The sequence below is a fragment of the Oryza glaberrima genome, chromosome 4, assembly GCF_000147395.1.
Source record: "Oryza glaberrima chromosome 4, OglaRS2, whole genome shotgun sequence".
NCBI classification, from domain to species: domain Eukaryota; kingdom Viridiplantae; phylum Streptophyta; class Magnoliopsida; order Poales; family Poaceae; genus Oryza; species Oryza glaberrima.
The window spans coordinates 477134-500142 of record NC_068329.1 but is presented as its reverse complement, the minus strand read 5'-3'; the positions used below and the strand labels follow the sequence as shown (position 1 = coordinate 500142).

At 46.0% G+C, this 23009-nt stretch overlaps 2 protein-coding genes across 2 annotated transcripts; one reads left to right on the top strand and one right to left on the bottom strand.

Annotated features, from left to right (window-relative positions):
* The first annotated feature begins 11197 nt into the window (after positions 1-11197).
* On the top strand, positions 11198-13414 carry LOC127769751 (uncharacterized). The gene has a single exon (XM_052295378.1). It carries the CDS (start codon positions 11291-11293, stop codon positions 13136-13138), a length of 1848 nt encoding a protein of 615 aa, XP_052151338.1. The 5' UTR covers positions 11198-11290; the 3' UTR covers positions 13139-13414.
* Positions 13415-18502: 5088 nt separating this feature from the next.
* LOC127770676 (glyoxylate/hydroxypyruvate reductase HPR3-like) lies at positions 18503-22944 on the bottom strand. Its single transcript, XM_052296484.1, has 3 exons — positions 22360-22944; positions 18878-19429; positions 18503-18676 (listed from the first exon to the last, which is right to left on the bottom strand). Exons 1-2 carry the CDS (start codon positions 22942-22944, stop codon positions 18905-18907), a joined length of 1110 nt encoding a protein of 369 aa, XP_052152444.1. The 3' UTR covers positions 18503-18676; positions 18878-18904.
* Between the last annotated feature and the right edge of the window lie 65 nt (positions 22945-23009).

Genomic DNA, 23009 nt, shown 5'->3' with positions numbered 1-23009 from the left:
TGCCTTTTCCTTCCTTCGGCCAGCCATACACACCTTCTTTACAATCTTCCGTTTTCGACCATTGAGCTACGAGACTTGCTCCCTGAAGAAGCCAATATATACTATACTAGTGGAAAACCATCTTTGTCCGGTCGATTAAAAATCACAATAATCACGGTTGCAATAAAAAATCGGGACTAAAGATGGTTTTTAGTCCTGATTTATAAGCAGAATGGGACTACGTGATCTTTAATCCCGGTTTATAAGCAGAACGGGACTAAAAATCATCTTTAGTCCCGGTTCACATGCTGTCAGGTGTTGTCAGGCCCTCCAGGATTTGTAGTCCCGGTTGGAGTTACCAACCGGAAGTAAAGATCGGATCTTTAATCCTGGTTAGTTACACAAACCGGGACTAAAGATCATCGTGATCTTTAGTCCCGGTTTGTGTTACTAACTGGGATTAAAGATCAAAACACACTATATAATCCCTATTACTTATCCTCTTTTCCCGTCCACACAAACTCCTCTCTCCATCTCTAATCCTTATCTCTTCCCTTCTTCCCTTCCTCCTTATCTCTTTTCTTTCTTATCCCTTCCCGTGTGCATAGTAGGAGGGGGAGGGCGGGCCGGCCAGCGGCGGGCGGCGTGGCGGTGGTCGGGGAGGAGGGGAGGTGGCAGCCGGCTCAGCCGGCCGGCGGCTTTGCTTCCTTCTCTTTTTTTTCTTTTTTTTTTGAAGAATTTGTGATCCATGTATAGATTGAGATGAATAATTTGTGATTCATTGTATGGATTGAGATGTATAATTTCTTTTTTTAGAATCTGTGATTCATTGCATGGATCTGATAGGTACATAATTTGTGTATTTGGGATGTTTCTTTGATTTGGGATGTATAATCTGTTGTGTATATGATTGATTTGTGTATTTGGGATGTTACTTTGATTTGGGGATATGCATCCCACCTAATTTGGGAGAAAATAAATTAGAGATTAAGTAGTAAGTAACAATAAATGAAAAAAAACTAACCGGGACTGCCACTCTCATCAACCGGGACTAAAGATCAATCTTCAGTTCCGGGTATTTAAACCGGAACTAAAGATAGGGATCTTTAGTCCCGGATTCGTAGTCCCGTTTAAAAACCGAAACTATAGGGGTTACGAACCGGGACTTAAAAACGATTTCTCCACCAGTGGTACCACAAGGTCCACAACTTGGGGGCTCCTAGATTCAACCACCATAGGCTCGGATGCCACTAGATCCAATCGCCACAAGCTCAGTAGCAGGCCGGTCAGTGCAAGGAGTGGCGACGGTGGATCATATTTGATCAAGGGTGGATCATAACTTGCTCCCTCCGTCTAAAAAAAACTAACCTAGCTAGGAGGGGATGTGACCTAATACTTAGATTAAAATGATATAGATTAATTTATACAAGTTCTAGGAAGGGATACATTTACACCCCTTCTAGATTGGCTTTTTTTAAAACGGGGAAGTATTAATTAATCTACATCATTATAATTTGTACCCGGCCACTACTAGAAAGCCTGGTAAGGAATTGTAGAGTTAGAGGGTAGCTAGCAGTGAATTGCTTATCGTATATATATATAGCTATGTGATGCATGCAGGTGCAGTCTTTTTTTTTTTTGAAAACTAGGATATATTATGATTAGAAGCAGAGTACATAGTTGATCATACAGTTGGATGATATGAAATGATCTCTCAACTGCTTAGCATAACAGCCTCTCTCTGGATAGGATAAATGCACTATATTTTGACAATTTAGGATCAAGTCTCTCCTAGTAGAAGACTTAGCTTCTTTGGCCAGCTTGTCCGCCATTTTGTTAATCTCTCTCGGAATCCAACAGACCTGCATCAAATCAATGGGAATGGTGGAAATGATTTGTGACCAAATGGGTTTCAAGCACCAATGCCCGGGGTCTTCCATAAAGTTCTTCTTCTGAGCTGCATCAACAATTGTGGCGTTGTCCGTCAGAAAAGTGACACCTGCAAATTTGAGAAACATAGCAATATCTAGCGCCAATTGGAGAGCCAAGAGTTCAGCTTGCAAAGAATTTTGGGCTTTATTAGAAATGGCTTTAATGAAAAGGAAAAAGTACGAATTAACCCCCCGAACTATCGTGGTCGTCCGAATTATCCCCCTGAACCACAAAACCAGACATTTTTCACCCCCAACTATGTAAACCGGACGAACTACCCCCCTCGTACACGTAGCAGTCCAGTCAGTATTCCATTTTAAAAAAATATTGTGGGACCCACCTGTCATACACTCATACTCTCTCTCACCCCTCTCTCTCTCACCCCTCTCTCTCTCTCTTACCGTCTCACGGCGGGCGAGGCAGGGTGCGAGCGAGGCGGAGGGCGGCGGCGCGAGATGAGGCGGAGAAGGCGCGCGGGGGCGTGCAGTCGGCGGCGGCGCGAGCGAGGCGGAGGCGGCGTGCAGGGGCGGGCTGGGCGGCGGTGCGAGATGAGGCAAAGGTGGCGCGTTGGGGCGTGCGGTGGGTGACGGCGGAGGAGCGGCGTGGCAGAGACGGCCTGATGACGGAGATCCATGCGCCGACAGTCGCCGCTGTCCTCGATGCCCCGAGCGGCCTCCGCCACCACCCACTGCCATCCCGCCGCGCCAAGCTCCGTCCGCCCCCGCCGCCGCCGTCCCGCTGCCCTTATCTTGCCCGCGCGCACGCCTCCGCCGCCATCTTCAAGAGCTGGAGCAACGCCCACGGGGACCGCGCCGGCACCGTGGCGCGCGTGGAGAAGGAGCGGCGCCGCAGGCGGTGGTCGTCGTGGTCCCTTCCGTGGCGGCGGCAGCGGCGGGGCGCGCAGGGAGGACGGAGTGGGGAGCGAAGCCGCCCATGCGCGTGCGCGGGTGGGGCGGTGTCGGGGACGGTGCGGCTTGGGAAGAGAGAGAGGGGAAGGGGGCAAAGAGGGCTCCCGCCTCCACGTCCCGTGTCGGTGCCGACCGCCCGCCGCCGCGGTCGCCGAACGTTCGTCGCTGCCCCCACTCGCCGCCGCGCCCGACGACACCCAATAACTCCGGGGTGTCGAGCTCCGCGTTCCGCCCCAGCTCGCGGCGGTGCCCTCCACCGCCGACACCATCGCCCGCAGGTGCCGGCGCCGCGCCTCCTCTAGCCCACCGCCCGTCCCAGCGCCGCCGCCCACCTCCACTTCGCTTCTCCGCCAACGTCCCGCGCTGCCGCAAACCGCCGGGCCTCGCGCCGCCTCCGCCGCCCGTCGCCCGGGCGAGCTCCACCTCCACCTGCGATGCTGCCTGCAACTTGCCTGAGCACGTACGAGGGAGAGAGAGAGAGAAAGAGTAATACCGGGGGGAGGAAAGGGTATGATAGGTGGGCCCAAGAGAGGTATTTTTATTTTTATTTACTGACTGGATTGCCACGTAAGCGCCACGTGTGCAAACTCAAGTCAAAACCGCTCAAAACAGTATTGAGGGGGGTAATTCGTCCGGTATTGAAAGTTCGGGGTGAAGGATGTTTGGTTTTCGGGTTCAGGGGGAAATTCAGCCGACCGCAATAGTCGGGGGGGGGGGGTAATTCGTACTTTTTCCTAATAAAAATGGCATTATGATTATGAGGAGAGTGAAAGAAAATGCCAATGCCAGTGCTCCCATTATCCCAGGCAGCATCCAGGTAACATCTGATGCTATTTGGAATTTTGTCCATCTTTCTGCTGTTTGTGCTTGTATGAGTGTCATCCATGCAGGTGCATGCAGTTACTACAGAAGCAGGACGTATGTACTATATATGTATGACCGATGTATAGGGGCGTGCAATATATACAGTAATACAGTGATTGGATCGATGCTACGCTATACAGTACTTCCTCCGTTTCACAATGTAATACTTTCTAGCATTGCTTATATACATATATTGGATCAATGCTATGCAGGTATGTACGTACGCTAGCTAAGGTCTATATATACAGTGTACAGTATAATCGATCAATCAAACATGGTTAAATCGATGGATGGATCAGCTGCTCCGATCCGTCGCCCGCAGCGGTCATGTGATCGATGTATCTGAACGTACGTCACCCCATATCAGGACAATCGTCATACTCATACAGTACTATATATTGCAAGGGATCGATTTGGGCTAAATAAATGATGTAGCCGCTCTGTTTGAAAATTTATTTTGGCTTCTCCATTTTTCCGTATGTTAAACGACAAATAACATAATATTAAGTATTATAAATTTGGAAAATGGGTTTATTTGATTTTTCAAAAAAAAACTTCTATATATAAAGTTTTTTTTATAAAAAAAAGGTACTATTTAACAATTTAGGAAACATGTTCACGGTAAACAATGAAGTAGCTATACAAAAGTGAACCGAGAAAAAAAAATGCACCCTAAGACATACTTTTGTAAACTACTCCCACTGTCCCAAAACATCTATTTTTATTTTTGGTGTGCAAAACAAGGTGGATAAAAAAAAAGATCAAAGTGTTCCTCATTGTTAGGTGGGCAGATAAGAGGTACTCTCTCCATCTCAAAATAACTTAATTTAGAATAGAATGTGATATACTTTAAGACAATGAATCTAAACAAGCTCATGTCAAGATTCGTTGTTATTTCAGGTTGAGTTATTTTGGGATGGGAAAGTATTGAATAAATAAAAGTCATCTATTTGTGAACCGGAAGTAGATATGATAAAACAAACTTATTTTAGGATAAATGATGATAAAAAATAAAGTTATTTTAGGACGAAAGGAATACATTGCATAGTTCCAAGCCTCCAACTTACCAAATCTTCTACTAAATAGAGTTTACATATCAAATTGCACTCGCTCCATACTCTTGTTTTTTACTAAAATATTAATGAATGTCTCACCCTAATAACTACTCTCTTTTTCCCAAAATAAGAGATTTTGAATGGATGGGGACACATATTAATTTTACGAATATGGAGAGTGAGTATAATCTACCGGTCACTACAACAACATCGCTAAGAATTTTTGCTGCTAGGAGAACCCGGTTGTGCCAAACATGGCCTATATGAACTTTGAACTAGAGAAATAAAGTATAATTATGCAACATTACGTAGTTTATTAATTTAATACTTCTTTAACATTTTTTTTGGTTTCATTACTTTTTTAAAACTAAAATCAATGGGTGACATGGTATTTGATTTTTAATTTTCTATAAAATTGAACTAAATCTCAGATTATTCTAGACGATTCCCATCGAACAATTAATACAGTATATAGAATCTAAACAAATTCACCTACAGTGAAATAACATTTATTCATACATTGAAAATGGCTTTTGTTTAAGTAGTATATATATCACTAAAGACCACTCTAAATCTAGGCCAGGTTGGAAAATGAATGGTTTCAGTAGAAGGATAAGATCCATATTTGTCCCCAAAAGTTAATCCGATCCCTTATTTGCCTCGTATTTTCTCAATGATACGTAGGACCAGGATGCAGGATCCATATGTCAATATGTCAGTGGCTCATTGTGAATATATAAATAGGGTTCGAGTGAATTTTACAGGCCCAGGTAAATAAGTAATTCAGAGTTGAATGGTGCACGTTTAGAATTTTACCGTTATTTTTTCATACTGATCTCTCTTACAAAATTTAGAGCAGACTTCTTAATTTTTGAAATAAAATATGGCAAATGGTTACGTGGAACCGTATGATGACCTCATTTAGAAAAGCCATTATGTTCTTTGATATAAATGACACAGTTGACTCCAATATTGAATATTTTAATCAATACTATATTCAAGTTATTTCATTAGGAAGAAGAAAGGTATATAAACCATTTGGTTTGGAATTACCACTCATGTAAAATTACTTGGGCATCCCTATTATTGGTACTTTAGTATCAAGAGCATCTCCAACAGTCCCTCAAAATCTGACAATCCAAATATCCATTTGATCAACTTGTCAAAAATAATAGAGAGCCAAATTTTCCTTTCACTCCAACAACCTTTGCATTACACTTTCCAATCTGACAATGGGTCCTACATATCAATCTCTATGTGTTTCTTCTTCCTTCCTCTAGATCTTTCTTCTCCCCACCTTTATCGGCAGATCCCCTGATCCCTACGGTGCCGACCTCTCCCTACTCACGTCCAAGTCGTCGCTACATCTAACCGTCTCACCTCCACCTAAGCAGGCCACCACCACAATCAACCGTCAAGGATGGCGAGGAGAGAGGCTGGATGGGGGAAGGAGGAAGGGGGTGCGGCACACTCTGGGATGGGAGAGAGACGATGCAGGAGAGAGAGGGGGGCAGGGAGGAGATTCCCCGCATAGGGTCCAATGTTGGCCAGCAAAATAGCATGGCCAAATCTAGCTAGTGACCAGGGGAGTTTGGCTAGCCAAATGACTTGGTAAGCCAGTTGGTAAGGTTGAGCATCTCCAACAGCCTTTTTAAATTGGACTCTCCAAACACCCATATAGCCAACTCTCCATCTGATTTGGCTAGTCAAACTAGATGATCACTCCAACAAACTCTCTATTAATCCTCTCCAAAATAACAACGGACCCACATGTTAGCCTCTACTCCTCTTCCTGCTCTCTCTCTCTCTCGCCTCCTTTCTTCCTTCTCTTTCATTCTTTTCCCCTTTCCTTCCTTCTCGTCGTTGTCACTTCCCTTCTGCTGCTCCTGCTCCTGCCGCCGCCGCTCGCGGTGGCCGCGCGCGTCTTCTCCGTCACAGACTACGGCGCGGCGGGCGACAGTGTGCGGTACGACACGGGGGGCCATCCAGGCAGCCGTCGATGCGTGCGCGGCAGCGGTAAGCGGGAGACGGAAGGTGGAAGGTGGCGCGGGGGGTGGGGGAAGGAGGCACAGGGAGGCGGGAATCGGAAGGTAGAAGGTGGCGCGTGGGGGGTGGAAGGAGGCGCGGGGAGGCGGGAGTCGAAAGGTGGCGCGGGGAGGCGGAAGGCGGCGCGGCAGCGGCCTTGCCCCGCTCAGGCCCTTTTGCTCAATGAGGCGACAAGGCGGCGGTGACGGACGAGGTGGGAGGCGGCAAGCGACGGCGACAACGTCTTCGGGGGGCGGCGGCGGAGCTCAGGACAGGGATGGCGAAGGCAACTGTGTAGAGGCTAGTGATGGCGACGCCGACCTCGATGGCCCGCGACCTTGACCTCGAAGACGAAGACGCTTCCCGCTCCCTCCTTCCTCCGCTCGGGCTAGGACAAGGCGGCGGCGGACGAGGGCGTAGACAGTGGAGGCCGGCGATGGATGCCGCCGCCACTGCATGTGCTCGGATGGAGGGTGTGCGTGGAGAGAGATGGGAAACAAGCGTGGGTCCCACGGATGGCTAGCCGGTTTTAGCTGGCCAAATTTGGCCAGCGAGGGAGGCAGTTTAGCTAGCTGGATGGCTTGGCCATTGAAATAGCAAGTATGTTGGAGAACAATTTTTGTTCAAAATTGTCAAATTTTGGCTTGGAGTGTGGGATAGCTAGGCCCTTGGAGATGCTCTTAGAGTGTGTTTTATCCAAAATTGCCAAGTTTTTGTTCGGAGAGTGGGATGGAGATGCTCTCATGAGATGGCCCCACCTTGCTAGTACTAGTACTCTTTTTAGAATAGAGGGAGTATATAGCTTGACGAATCGGGAATTATTGGTAAATAATACCTCACGGTGTATAATGCTACGAGATATTATATATCTTAGAAGACAATACTTCATTCGTTTTAAATTACTTACCATTTTAGCTTTGTCATAACTTTTATATGTTTGTATCAATTTTGAAAATTCATATTGTATAGCATCATAAGGTTTATGTTTTTAGATTCACTATGAGAAATGTTTGCATAACATAGAATTTACATGTTGTTAACTAACACTGATTTTTTTGAAGAAATAATGCTCAAAGATAGACATGATCGATTAACTTAAGATAGATTTAGAACGATAAGTAATTTAAAAATAGAGAGGGTACGGTAAAAAATAACTAGTAAGAGTAATATATATGCAGGTAAATTGAAATTTAATGCAGTGCTAGCTATTGTATGCATTGAATCAATCGATCCTTGGTCTCACACCCATTAAGGCCAGATTAATTGAAGGGTTCACTTAAAGCTTGAATTTTTGAACGACCAAGTAGTACGTGAGAGTATTGCCATAACTAATTTTCAATTTCAAAATGAGCGTATAGTTGTACGTAGTCGAATTCAAATCCACGACGAGACGAAAGCTATGATGCGTGGATCTAGCTACAAGCTATAGCTTTCATGTGGTAGATCTACCTACATGGAATTAATTAATTTACCGTGCAGCTACGAGTTTGGTCGAGAGAGAGAGAGGTTAATTATTTATTAACCAGGGGCCGGATCGGAGGCGCGTGTCTACTGACACGGTGGCCGGGGACGCATGTAGCTCATGGATCAGTTGCTAAGATCAGATCAGTATAGTAGCTGGTGTACCACCAAGCAGGCAAAGCCTCTCTGCATGCGTCCAAAACGTTATCTTTAATTTTTGCATTTGTGCATGCTCCCCCTACCCCTACCCCCAGCCTCAGCTGATCGAATTCAAAACTGAATACCATCATTTTATTTGAATGAACTGGCATGTGCATTATTTTTTGTTAGAAAAAACAAAAGAGGGAAAGTTAACCATGTACACTCCAGTTAAGAAAAAAAAAGCCATGTTTCATAAATCCGACACGATCTATTGTCTATGGATAATACAATGATACTCACTGGCTAATATATATGGAGTACAACACATCACAATAAACCGCCTAGCTATTAATTTTGGGCTATGTATCAAGCTAGAAGTTATTATTATTATTATTATATATATATATATATATATTAATATATATATATATATATATATAGAGAGAGAGAGAGAAAGAGGTTCGTAAGTATATAGTTGGGTGTTTTTTTTAATAAATATTTGAATTAGGTTGAAGGAAATTATACAGTTGAGAATGAGATGGAGCATATTAATTAAGAGGGTGACGAAGAAGGTTTGCAGTAACTAACAGTTTACTAGAAAATAAACAACCATTTGTTGTGCAAAGAGAGGGATAATTAAGGAGGAAGAAGATGACGATGATAGGCCGGAAAGCCATGTGGTCACGCCGGCTGCTGCTGCTCACTGGAGTATTGTCTCACTGGGGTCGCTCATCCATCTCACCCAGAGAGAGAGATTCCAAGCAATGAAATGAGGAGGAAGATGATGATGGTGACGCCTTCCTCAATTTCAGTGCACTTAAAACCCCCAACCAATGGGGGCTCAAAACGTCACTCACAGTCACATTTGATCCGTTTTGTTATCCACTAACCCATGGTAATTAACCACCCTCGCATGGGGATTAACTACGGCATTAACTAAAGTACATCATATCAGTGAGTACAGGGGTAGTAATTAATTAACCAATGGACCATGCCCAACTGTCTGATGACCGATGAGAGTGTGCATTTTGCATAGAGGTGTGTGAAGAGGCTGTGCTTATATCATCTCATCTCATACTATGTGTTTGGTTTGTGTTTTCTCGTTGGAATTATCGTCGGTCCGTTCGTCATTTCGTCATCTTTGCTCCTTCCAATGCAAAGCGAACCTTAATTACTGTGTTAGTATCATGGGGCAGTCAGGTACTGTACATTAATAAACTTTAGGACAGTCAGCAGCATATACTACTGCAGTATCACATCCCTTTCTTGCTTCCCCTTTCTCTTAGTATCATGCCCAACTTTTTAACCGGTGGTACTAGTATTATACTACGACTGGATGCCCAAGAAAAAGGAACCAAATTCAAATTGAGACATATTTTGGTTAATTTCATGTTCTTGTTTTCCAATCAAATTATTCGCAATGTCAGTTCTATATTTTAGGACAATGAAAATATGTTACATCCTCGTATTTCTGTCCTAAAACACACATCCAAGTGATATCAGTTCTCACGTACAGTCATGCTATACGCTCTTCCATATGGTAGAATGTGGTTGTCAACCAAACAGACCCTGGCTAACGGATGGATGAGAAACGGGGGTAAAAATACAAAATATGGGGGTGAGAGTAGCAATTTGAAGGATGGTGAGCCCGCTCCCACGAGATGGAGGGAGGCATAACCTGCAGTAGATTCAGATCTCTCTTCTTTTGAAAACACATGCAGTCGGTGTACGCAGAGATACAGCTAGAGAGGAGCATCTGTGCTGAAAGCAGAGAAGCAACCAACAATTAGGCGGAGTATATGCAATGCATGATGATAACAACTTTCCCCTGTTTCTCCTCTTTCTTTCTTTCTTTCTTTCTTTCTTTTGTAGGGAAGGGTGTGATGGTGGTGGTACAAGAACCAATGATAACGATCCATCCTTTGGTTTGTTTTGGATGGAACAACTGTGTGCTGCATGTATTTCAGTCCATTTCCAGATTGACACTGATTGATGAGATTGATTCCCTTGCCCCGATGCATCCCTGCTCTGCACTGCACTGCACTGGAGTAGTTCCTCTCTCTCTACAGGCTATCCCAGATTCTACTACTGGTATTACCGGATTGGGTTTCTATGTATGCAGTTGTTAGCGTGACTGCAATTTAAAACGATTAAAATAACATTCAACGGCTGCAGACATTGTTTGCACATTAAAATAACAAAAATGTTTACAATAGCATCCGTACTGTAGCACTCAATCTTAACCGTTCCTTGAAGAAATGAATGAATGAGATAATTAACATGTACTCTAGTCACTAACTTGCAATTTGTAGTAGTGACCGCATGTAATCTCAATCCAATATTATTACCCAAGAGAGAGTCTCTCTTTCATGTGACTGTAAATTATTCAAGCAGAGGGATGGATGGATTCCGGGTTCCTTGGTCCCCCTTGTTAATTACTGCTGCTGCTCCATGGAGTAGATTTCATTTCACTACTACTACTACTGGAGCCTGGAGGAGTAGCTGCATATTTTTTGCATAGTCCTACTCATTTGCAGTTGCAGACTCCACTCTGTGCAGGCAGTGTCACACTTCCCCAGCTTAACTACTCCACTCCTCCTCACCCTCTTCTTCTTCTTCTTGTTCATCTATCTTTCTCTCTCTAGAGCAGGAGTAGCTAGGCTCTACTAAAATGTTGAGGTAGGAGTAGGAGCAAAATATTTGCAATTGCTTGCACCTGCAGACACCAACAACAAACACTTGCGGCAACAACGGCTCTTGCTAAATTTGTCCTCCCCTGCCCTTCTCTGCCCTGCATCACAAAATACCTACCCACTTCAACCATTCCAGCTACCTCTACCTAAGCAAGTATAGCAGCCATAGGCGTATACTCCTACAGGAGACAGGAGTCGAGACGAGAAGATCAGTGAGAGGCAATTTGTTGCCATGAAGACTAGCTCCAGACACCATTGGTTCTCCCGGACCCGCTCCTCCTCGCCGCCGCCGCCGTCCAGGGATCAACCTCCTCCTCCGGCGTTCAGGCACGGGAGGCCAACGCCCGACGCCCACCCGGGCTGCATGGCCATCATGAGCTACCTCATCTTCTCCCCCGGCGCCGGCTGCGTCGGCCGCCCGCCCAATTCCTCCTCCTCCCACGTCGCCGTCGTCACCGCCGCGTCTCCGCCGTCGTCGTCCCTTGCTACGCCGGGCGAGGCGGGCCTCCAGGCGCCGCGCAACAGCCTCGACCTCCTCGACGCCGACCTGCTCCGCCGCGACATCCAGATCGGCGTCCAGATCGAGCCGGCCTTCGACGCCCTCGCGCGCCCCAGGCCGTCCGCGCCGACCTCCGAGGCCGAGACGCCGCGCACGCCCAGCCTCGTCGCGCGCCTCATGGGCATCGACGGCCTCCCCGACTCGCCCTCGCCGGCTACCTCCTCCAACTCCAAGCCGCGCGAGAAGAAGAAGCGCGTCATCCCGGAGTCCATCAGCCTCCGCCAGCCGCTCCGCGACCTCTCCCGCTCCCTCCCGGACACGCCGCGCGCCTCCACCTCGTCGGTGAGGCCCGCGGCGGCGGGGGCGCCGACGTGGGACGTCGTCGACCACCCGCGCCTATCCCTCCAGGTGCTCAAGGACAACGTGCTCGACCGGGCCAGGCAGTACATGTCCATGCCCACCTCGCCCACCTCCTTGTCCAAGAAGAAGAAGACCAGAAGCCGCCGCGACGCCACCGCCGCCGCCGATGGCCACTCCAGCAAGGAGAATGCCGTGCGCGAGATCGTCAGGCAGGCCAGGGAGACCGTCACAAACCGCAAGTCCAAGAAGAACGCCGCCGCCATTGGCAAGGAGAACGCGAGCCCCGTGCACCACCACCACCATTGCGGCAAGGAGAACGCGCCACCTACAGCTAAGCAGGCGGCAGCCGCGCCGCCGATGAGGGCGCCTTTGGCTGAGCAGCAGCCGCACGCCCCGAGGCTTCCGCTGCAACCGAGACCTGCGCCACCGCCACCGCCGCCTCAGCAGCAGCGAGCGACGCCGTCCCGGCCGCCACCTCCGCCTCCGCCGCTGGACCCGCCACCGAGAGCTGCGGCGCCACCCGCCAAGTGCAAGCGACCAGACGGGTGCGAGCGGTTCGCGACGCGGATCAAGAAGCCCGCTCCACCGCCAATATTACCGGCGCAACCATCGCCGACGAGCTCGACGGACGTCAGGGACATCGTGGTCTCCGGCGAGCGCAAGATCACGTCGTCGACGCCTGCGGTGACGGCGCCTCCAGCAACGGTGGACGAGGACCCGGAGTACGTGTACCTGCGGGCGGTGCTGGAGCGCGGCGGGTTCATGCGGGCGAGAGCGGCGGCGTTGAAGGGGCACTCGGTGGAGACGCCGGTAGACCCGCTGGTGTTCCACCTCCTGGAGCTGGAGCTGCCGGCGGACGAGGCGCGGCTGGGGCCCCTCCGGCACAGATGGAACCGGAAGCTGCTGTTCCAGCTGACGCAGGAGATGCTCGCGGAGCAGCTGCTGGGGCTGGACCCGACCTCGCCGTCGACGTCGTCGGGAGCGGCGCTGGTGGCGCGGCTGTGGAGGCGAGCGCGGAGCTTCCCGGCGGCGGACTGCAGGGTGGTGGAGGACATACTGGCGCTGGTGGCGGCGGACGTGGAGGCGGCGGCGCGGGCGCGGCGGGTGGTGGAGCGGCGGCTGGTGGCGGAGGAGGGGGGGGACGTGGCGGAGGAGGTGGCGGAGCGGGTGCTCGACGCGCTGCTGGACGCGGAGATCGCGGCGGTTGCCGGTGGGGAGTGACGTCACCCACCACCAACCATCGTCAGATCACTGTTCAACGATCCGGATAGCGACAGGTCGCCTCGAAATGCGCGCAACTAGTTGATGATCTCTCTTGAATTGGCTGAGTTGAGTAGACATGCCTCGTCTCCTCACTTTCACTAGCTCTCTCTCTCTCTCTCTGTGCTTTTTCTTTTTCGTTTTTTAGTTTTCCTTTTTCTTTACTGTTATAAAATTTCTGATGTATATACTCCTACATAGTATTATTATTGATTCAACATCTGAACAAAATGCTTATTGATAATTGCCCTGAAACAAGATTGATTTTTTTATGTTTTAATTTCATTAATAGACCATTTCTAAAAATATTTTCAAATAATTCTATCACGCCAGACGCAGCTGAAGTGGAAGCAGCCTCTTCTCACGCCACCACTGCTGGCATGGCAGGACAACGCTGCCACTCGGCTGGCGTGGCCAAAAAGTTCAGTTTTCAAAAATATTTTTTTAAAAGGCTTATTAATAAAATTAAAACATAAAGAAATAAAAAATAAAAAAATTTGAACCAGATTACTCCTGTGTATATGGGGTGAGAAAGAATAAGGAGCCGAGTGTGCAGAGCAGAGCAGGTACGGTACAGTACGTAGAGATAATAGCACTGTAGTAAATGAATCGCGGCATTTAATTATGGGTGCTCCACATTTGAATGCGGCTCCGTCAGATAGTGATGTAGTAGGAGTACTTGTACTATAATGATGATCAAAAAATATTGAGGGGTTGGCTTGTGTATCGTAGCGGCACCCTGGGGTAGGAACATTTTGCAGATCCATCCACTGTAAACAATTAGATTTCCATCTATCTCTGTTTGCTTTCGTTGCTACCTTTTCAAAACTGCATCCATGCATCCTCAACCTAACTACTATTACCGTCCCAAAATGTAACTATTTAGTACTCTATTCACCCTAAAATATACGTAACAATCAAGGAATGAATTGGACATATCATAGATTTGTCCAGATTCGTTTTATTAAGATACGTACAATTCGATCCTAAATTATTTCCTCCGTTTCAGAATGTAAGTTATTCTAGCATTTTTCATATTCATATTGATGCTAATGAATCTAGACATATATATATTTATCCAGATTCATTAGCATCAATATAAATGTGGAAAATGCTAGAATGACTTACATTGTGAAACGGAGGAAGTACTATATATTTTTGGATGAAGAGAGTATTGAATTTGACACCGTTAGTACTATGAATTTGGATATAAAACTAAATATCCATATTTTGATATAAAACTAAATATCCATATTTTGAGACGGAAAAAGTAACACTATAAAATTTTAATTATCTTATTAACAAACGGTCACAATCTTTAAGTACTACTAGTAGTGATAATTAATACAGTATAGTACTATCTTATGGTACTACTAGAATGGTTCTTGTTTTTGTTTTTATGAAAGAAAGAAAGAAGATAGTAAAAAGGTGATGATGAGATAAAGAGAGAATCTGATCCCATTTGTTTGGTTGCTGACATTGGCATCGGTTTCATCAAGAGGAATGTGGCATCGGTCTGAAACAAGGCTAATACTGAGAACTTTTTAGGCCGGTGATAGAGGAGATAGATAAGATGCTGTGTGGTTTGTACTGATTCATCCTCTCCAATACATCTCACGGAATATATGTCTTTTCCCCTGCGGTGTTTTGGGATGTTTAGGGACTTGCAGCAGCAGAATCTCTGAATCTGCATGCATTCTGCAGCAACACGGACATGGCATGGCCGGCCTTCCTTCAAATTGCAGTCTGCACTGCATCTGCAACTGAGAGTAGCGGAGTAGTGTACCTCTCAGTCTGCACGTTGGTCATTTTGCGTCTATCGATGTGTCTGCTTCTCCCCTCTCGCTCATTGTTTGTGAGGGAAAACGTACGTGCAGAATTCCATCTGCCATATATTACGCCAAGTGGCCACAAAATTCACACTAGTAGTAGTAGATTCATATTCTCTTTTTCGATCCCCCTTGATCATCAAAATTTCTCAACTTTCCTCAGGTCGATCAGTATTTTTCATCCTTATTATATTATTGAGCCGACTGCCTAGTTAATATTCTCGAAAACGGATTGTGTCGGCATGGTTAATATTGGACTCAGAAACAAATTAGACTCTTTTATTTTAAAATAGAAAAAAAGAGAAAATGGTGTGTTTCTGGTAACTTTTATTCCTCAATCTTAAAGAATACGGTTTCACTAGTAATCCAACGAAACTGGAAAACGATCGTAAACTATCCGAACAACATGTTTTTAAATAAAAAGGTGTAAATCTCTCCAAGTGAAAAGTGAATCTGAAAATTGAACGATAATGAGCCACGTAAGCAAGAAAAGATGGTCCGTTGGATTTGAAGACCGTTAAAAAGAAGACCTCTCCAATAATCAAGCAGAGTGAACGAAAGGCTCCCGAAGCACTCCTGGTTTCTAACTTCCCCAAGACCCCAACCTCCTGCGTCCGCCTCGATGTCCACACAACCGAGAAGTTCACCATTATTTTCTTGGCCATGGGGAAGACGTAGAAGGGGCAGTGGTGACGCAATATTGCAGTGTGGATGGGGAAGATGCGTCGACCACGGCACAGAGAGCTAGACGGAGGATGCCTAGCTTTGAGTTGAGGTGCCGCCCATGGAGTGCCTAATGTGTTCCCAGGGCCATGGCAAATGAGCCTCTGCCTTGAGCACAGCCAGGTCCACGTGCCCATGTAGAGAGCACCAAGACGAGCTCTATCTATAGGGATGCACGAGCCATGGTTTAATTTGGGGGTGAAAATGGTTGGAAACAATCAGAATCGGTAGCATCTCTTCGGAAACGACATTCGATCGACCGGTAATTGACTATATTTATCATTTAAACTATTCAGTGTTTGCATTAATACGATGTAAAAAGAAATTAGAAAATATAAAATTTATATATAGCCAAAATGGGTAAAGGTCGAAAACGGCACCCCTTATACTGAAACGGTGATCAGTCGATCGGGAATTTTCATGACCATTTTCATAAGGTTAAAATAATACACAGAGCCATTGGTTCAATTTAGAATAAAAACTCACAAACATATCCTTACAAAGCAATCACACCATTGAAAAATAAAATAAAGGGTTGTACAGTAGCAGCAGAGGAAAAAGGGGAACTCACTGTCATACAACTACTAAGATAAAACAAATAGTATTAAAATAATGTAAATTTAGTTTAAAAATGTGAATGCAAGGTTTGCAATTAATTGTTTATTAGATTTCCTACTGACTTTATTATCTTATAAAAGTTAAAAATCAAATAAGCAAAATAATATAGAAGGCAGTTAGCATAACTATATTGACAAATTCTTCATGCACCAATACAGTTCATATATATATTTTTTTTAAACATAGAGGAAATAGCAAATAGCAGTATGGTTAGAGCCGAGCGAATACGTGACTTCATCATATCCTAGTTGGACTTGAAAGCGAAAATAGATTTCACCGTGTTACAGAAGTACTCCTAGTATTAATTAGCACTGTTGAAAGTGGATAAAGAAACATAGGCCATGCTGACATACTACTGTGTGTCGACGCTGTTACTAATTTTTGTCAAGACTGACTAGTATTGTACTCTTTGTTAGACATGTTCACGTTTTCCCCGTACATGTTTGTCACACTGCCTCGAGTGGGAACCACTACCATCAGCCAAGCCAGGTTGTAACTGGACATTATCTGGAATAGTAGATTTTTGAAGGAATTTCACGAGATTTAAACTGATTCAATAGAAAAATCCCAAGTTCCAATCTATGGATAAGAAGAGTCATACAGTGCTAGTACAGTATGAATAAGTTCATCCAAGGTCCCTTAACTTTATACTGAATTCGATTTTCGTCCTTGAACCCAAAAACCAGATATAACAGGTCCCTTAACTGTCAAAACCAGTACAAACAAGGTCCCTCGGTGGTTTTAGCTAACATAGCGTCTACGTGGTTGGTTTGACTAGATCTTCGTCCCACGTGGCATTGATGTGACGTCTACGTGGCAATTATATACCCGAAAAATAAAAAAAAACCATGGGCCCACATATCAGTTAAAATTTTTTGAAAAAGGTGGGGCCCACATGTCATTCACACCCCTCTTCTTCCTCCTCTCTCTCCCCATCTCCCCTCTCTTCATCTCTCTCCCCCTCCTCTCTCTTCTCGATGGTGAGCACGCCCAGCGTAAGTGGTGAAGGGGTGGAGGAGCGAGGCGGCGAGGTCGGGCCGGTGGCTCGGTGGGCGATGAGACCGGTGACCGCCGACGAGAGCGACGGGCTGGAGGAGGAAGCCGGGCCGATAAGAGGGGGTCGGCGACGGCGGTGGGCGAAGCAGGACGCGTGCGTCGACGGGTCCCCCTGGAGCAACGCCGGTGACCGAGATCCGGCAGTGGCGGCGGGGAGAAGGGCGGTGGCCGGTGGGGAGAAGGGGCGGCGTGCGGCAATGGCCGCCGGAGGAGGAGATGCGGGGAGGCATGCCGGTGGCAGCGGAGGAGGAGGCCGTCCACCGCGCGCTGCTCCCACTCTCCACTGTGGGCGAAGGACCGGCCACGCTTGTGGTGGGACCTATGCAGCAGCGCCGACTTCCGCATGTTCCGCCCCACCTTCGACTTCCTCTGTGCCGAGCTCGCCACCGCTGTCGCCAAGGAGGACACTGCCCTTCGCGCAGCCATCCCCGTCCACCAGCGTGCCTCCCTCCACGAGGCCTTCCTGCATCCATGCGCCGCCACAACAAGTTCATCACAGAATCGTTAATGTCGTTTTAATTTGGAGCAAATCAAGTGCGTGCAGGTGCAGGTGTGTGTATGTTTAATCACCGTTTTTTCTTGGAGCAGTGGCAGCCCTCGCCGTCGTCGTCACTATTGCGTTTGAGGCGGCCAGAAGCATAATCTGAAGCAGACTGCATTGGTGGGGATTGTCGCCGCCGGCGGAGCACCCGCCTACCGCTGGGGGCACCGCGTGGGCGTTGGACACGCTCCCATCGCCGGTGAGCTTCCCGCCCCTCTGCTCTGCCCCGCTCCGCCCGCGGCCCGTAGCCGCCCAGCTCCGCCGATGGCAGTGACGCCTAGAGAGGGATGAACAGACCGGAGCTGGGAAGGAGGAGGAAGAAGAGGAGGGGGTGTGGACCCACATGAGGCCCACCTTTTTTTTTAACTGACATGTGGGCCCATAGTTTTTTATTATTTTTCAGGTATATAATTGTCACGTAAGCGTCGCGTCAATGCCACGTGGGATGAAGACTTAGTCAAACCAGCCACATCAGCTAAAACCGTCATCCAAACCGCGGAGGGAACTTATTTGCACGGTTTTGACAGTTCAAGCAACTGTTATATTTGGTCTTGGGGATAAAGGATGAAAATCGAATTCGGTGTAAAGTTAAGGGACCTCAGATGAACTTATTCCAGTACAGTATAAAGCCTCTTTTGGGCCAATGGACCTCTGATGGGCCGCTTATTTGGGTTACACTGTACATATATATACTCATCACTGTATATACTGGAGTATTATCGGAGTTCACTTCTGCAACGAAAATAGAAGTGTAAATTTCATAAAATTACACATTTTGTAATCCAAGCTGTAGAAAACTATATATATTTTGACACTTGACTACATATTTATATATCTGGTATTAAAGTTTCACGGAACCACGCTATTGATAAGTACATGAAATTTACTCAAAAAATGGAATGAAACGAGACGAATAGCAACAATAGAAATTACCTGTACGTAGAGTATGTAGGTGGTGGGTTAGGGAAGCATGACCGGCGTGAGCAGCGGGTCGCCGGAGAAGAAGGCGTCGAGGTTGGCCACCGTGTGGTCACGCAGGTCGGACCTCGACTCCGCCGTCCACACCGCCACGTGGGGCGTCAGCACCACGTTCTCCATCTCCCTCAGCTCCGGCGACACCTTGGGCTCGCCCTCGAACACGTCCAGCCCGGCGCCGGCGATCCTCCCCTCCCGCAGCGCCCTCACCAGCGCCGCCTCGTCCACGTTCGCGCCGCGCCCCACGTTCACCACCACGCCGCCCTCGCCGAGCGCGTCCAGCACCTCGCCGCCGACGATGTGGCGCGTCTCGCTGTTGAGCGCGCACGACACGACGAGCACGTCGGAGTCGGCGGCGAGGGCGCGGACGTCGGCGTAGTAGGTGTAGGGGAGCGAGCGTTTGGGGTTTCTTGAGTTGTAGGAGATGACGCAGCCGAATGCTTCCAGCCTCTTGGCGATCAGTGAACCGATGTTGCCAAGCCCGATGATGCCCACACGCTTGCCGCTTACCTGAAATTATTTGATTAATTATTTAAGCACATACATGATTCAGAGAAAATTAACTCACACTGTCATTTCACATTTTTGGGTTGATGCATGCCAACAGAAAGACGAGAAATGCATATATAAAACCCGGCACTGACAATCAATACTTTTTTTTTAGATAATGGGAATTTATAAAACCCGGCTTCTACACCAACGGGGGTGTATACGGCCACAGAAAATCCGAGCGAACAAGCTCTGTTCATACACAAAGGCTGTGTTTAGTTCACGCCAAAATTGAAAGTTTTTGGTTAAAATTGGAACGATGTGACGGAAAAGTTGGAAGTTTATGTGTGTAGAAAAATTTTGATGTGATGGAAAAGTTGGAAGTTTGAAGAAATATTTCGGAACTAAACACGGCGAAAGTTCACAAACAAAAGGAGCACAAAGGCTCAAGCACCTTACATAAAACTAAAAAGAGCACAAAGACTCCAAAGCCTTTCAAAGTGAAAAGATCTTCCAAATAAACTAACGACCATATTACTCCTTTAATCGCTTTCTTATATTCCATCCATCTTTATCAAAGAAGTGCATGACACATGTCTCTAGCAAACACCACATACTCCCTCCATCCCATACATGACAATCAACACTTAGCAAACATTTTTACAGAAACAAATACTCCTTCCATAAAAAAAACGAATATAGGATTGGATGTAACACACATTCTAGTACAATAGTACTATAACAGATGTATGTCAAGATTCGTAGTATTAGATGTGAATCTAGTACTAGATTAGTTTTTTATGAGACGGATGGAGTATTTCACTAGTTAATAGCTTATGTCAGTCAAGCCTGCAATGATGGAACCTATAATCCTCATGGTCAGTCTGGTATATGTTCTCTGATGCAATATTCGTGTCTGACACCTACACAATACACTAAACAATTTTATATGCGTCCCTTTGGTTGTAAACTTTAACACCACCAGTTGTTCCAAACGTCCTGAATTTCTTAAATTGTTGGTTCACAGAACAAATTAGACACCTAAACTTTCTGATTTAGTTAGAAGCCATTGTTGCATAAACTGTGGCTTATGGACAGCGGTTGTAAATAGAATTACAGGTGTAAGGAAGTGTGCGTGAAGTAATGGATTTGGATCATATGCAACGAAAAATTTAGGATATCAAATGATATGTTCACAATTTCCCAGTGTTAAAAGGAATCGATGATAAGATATATTTTAAATTTGTAACTTGTAAATGAATGTTTTTCACGAAAAAAATGCAATATAAAAAGCAAAAGAAGTGTCTTTCAGGAATGTGCAAAAGGCTTGCATATATTTTGTATTAAGATATGAAGCAATGAACAAACTTAACAAGAAAAGCATAAACAACTATGAATTAAAAAGATTGGGTATGGAACAAATACTTTTTTTCTTGGAGGACAATTGGTCAGAGGCAGACCTGTGTCTCCGCAATTCCTTTTTCCATACAATATCCTCTTTACCAACAATTTTTACAGTGGCCAAAGTAAAAGCTGAGGGTTGGAGTGCTTTTAGATTTAGAAGAACTTTGATAGAGGACAGATTGGTGTTATAGCAGAAAATACAACAGTAATGTCAGATTATTATTCTGACTGATCAGAGAGACATGATTGTTCGGAATCTTACAAAAAGTGGGCATTTTACTGTGAACTCCTTTTACAAAGCTTTAAAAGTACAGGGCTGCCTTTACGCTTTGAAGAAAATGTGAAGTTTAAATTACCTTTGAGATAAGATTTTGGCAAAGACAATTTAACTCAAAGAGGTTAGAGGTGGACATCTTTTCTCGACCTGTTCACCAGCGAAATTTGTATGGGATGTTGCTAATTGTGCTTTTGACTTGGAGTTATTCAACGTATTGACCCTGGATGAATTGATTCACTAAAAACCTCCAGAAATTGATTGCTAATTATGGGCCAGCAAGCCAGGAATGCTGCTTGTTTCAAAAACATTTTACTAAAAGACAATTTCAAGTACAGATGGGGAATCAAGCAGGAAGATTGCAATGATCTGATACTGTGCCATTTCAATAGCTCCTTGTTGTTGCTTTGCTGAAACTTTGTTGAGCCTTGTGTAATGGAGTGTGACTCTTTTTAGGTACTTCTGCTGATGCTGCTTCTCTGCACTGTGCTGAGATAATGCAAACAAGAGCTGGTTCTATTTTCACTCCTTGTTTTAAATTGCTTTCTTAGTTATCAAAATAAAATGCATCACAAGTTCCATTCTTTAATGGAAATCGGAGAGATTATATATACATATAATAGAAATAAAAAGAATAAATATTATAAAACTATATTTTTTTTACCAAACTATCGCAAAACTACATATTTAAAACGTTGTATTACAAAACTACAGATTTAACAGTAAATTTATCCCAAAACTACACATTTAAAGCCGAGTATCATAAAACTACAGATTTTATATTAAATTTATCACAAAACTATAGATTTAATATTGAAGTTATCACAAAAATACAGATTCTAGAGTTTAATCCCTAGTACTAACATTATGTTGGAGTTATAAACGTCATAGTTTTGGGATAAATTGATACTAAACATATAGATTTGTGATAATTTTGGTACTTAATCTTTAATTTTTGTGACATTCCATTCTAATTATATAGTTTTGTGAGAAATTTCGCGCTAAAACTGTAGTTATGTGAAATTATAACTTCTACTGATGCTGCTTCTCTGCACTGTGCTGGGATAACGTAAACAAGAGCTGGTTCTGTTTTCACTCCTTTTTTCAATTGCTTTCTTAGTTATGCAAATAAAATGCATCACAAATTAATGGAAATCGGAGAGATTATACGTACATATAATAAAAAATAAAAATGCATAAACTCAATTAGACTGCAGTTAGTGTTGGTGATTAGTTGAAGAAAAGAAAAGAAAAAAAGGAAGGTGGTGCTGACCTTGGAGCCGAGAGGATAGTCCCCCTGCACCGGCCAGAGCCCTCGCCGGACGTACCTCTCCGCCGCCGACACGCGCCTCATCACGTCGATCACCATGCCCACGGCGTGGTCAGCCACGTCGCCGGAGTACACCGTCCCGGAGTTGGCCACGACGACGCCGCGGCGCGCGCACTCGGCGAGGTCGATGTGGTCGACGCCGGCCGCCGTGCTGACGACGCAGCGCAGGGAAGGCACGGCGTCGAAGAGCACCGCGTCGGCGCGGATTGAGCCGCCCCCCATGACGACGGCGGCGCGCGGCGGGTCAGGCGCGGCGGCGGCGGCGGCGAGGAAGGCCGGGAGAGGCTGGCCGGAGGAGAGGAGGTCGAGCACGCGGTAGCGCTCGCGCAGCGCGACGGCGAAGGGCGGGTCCACCGGCCGGAGGAGGAGGACGGCCGGTGGCTTGCCGGCGCCGGAGGGCGATGCCATGGTTGACACAGACTTGCCACCAGCTCCACCTCCACCACACCACTCCACTTGAACCTCGTAAAATATCACTCTTTTTTTTGGCAAAGTACTTTCTATATAATAGTAGTATAGTACTATCATTCTTTTTTTCTCTGTCTTTAAAATGCCAATAATTTATTACTCTTATTGGCCAAGCATTTTTGTCG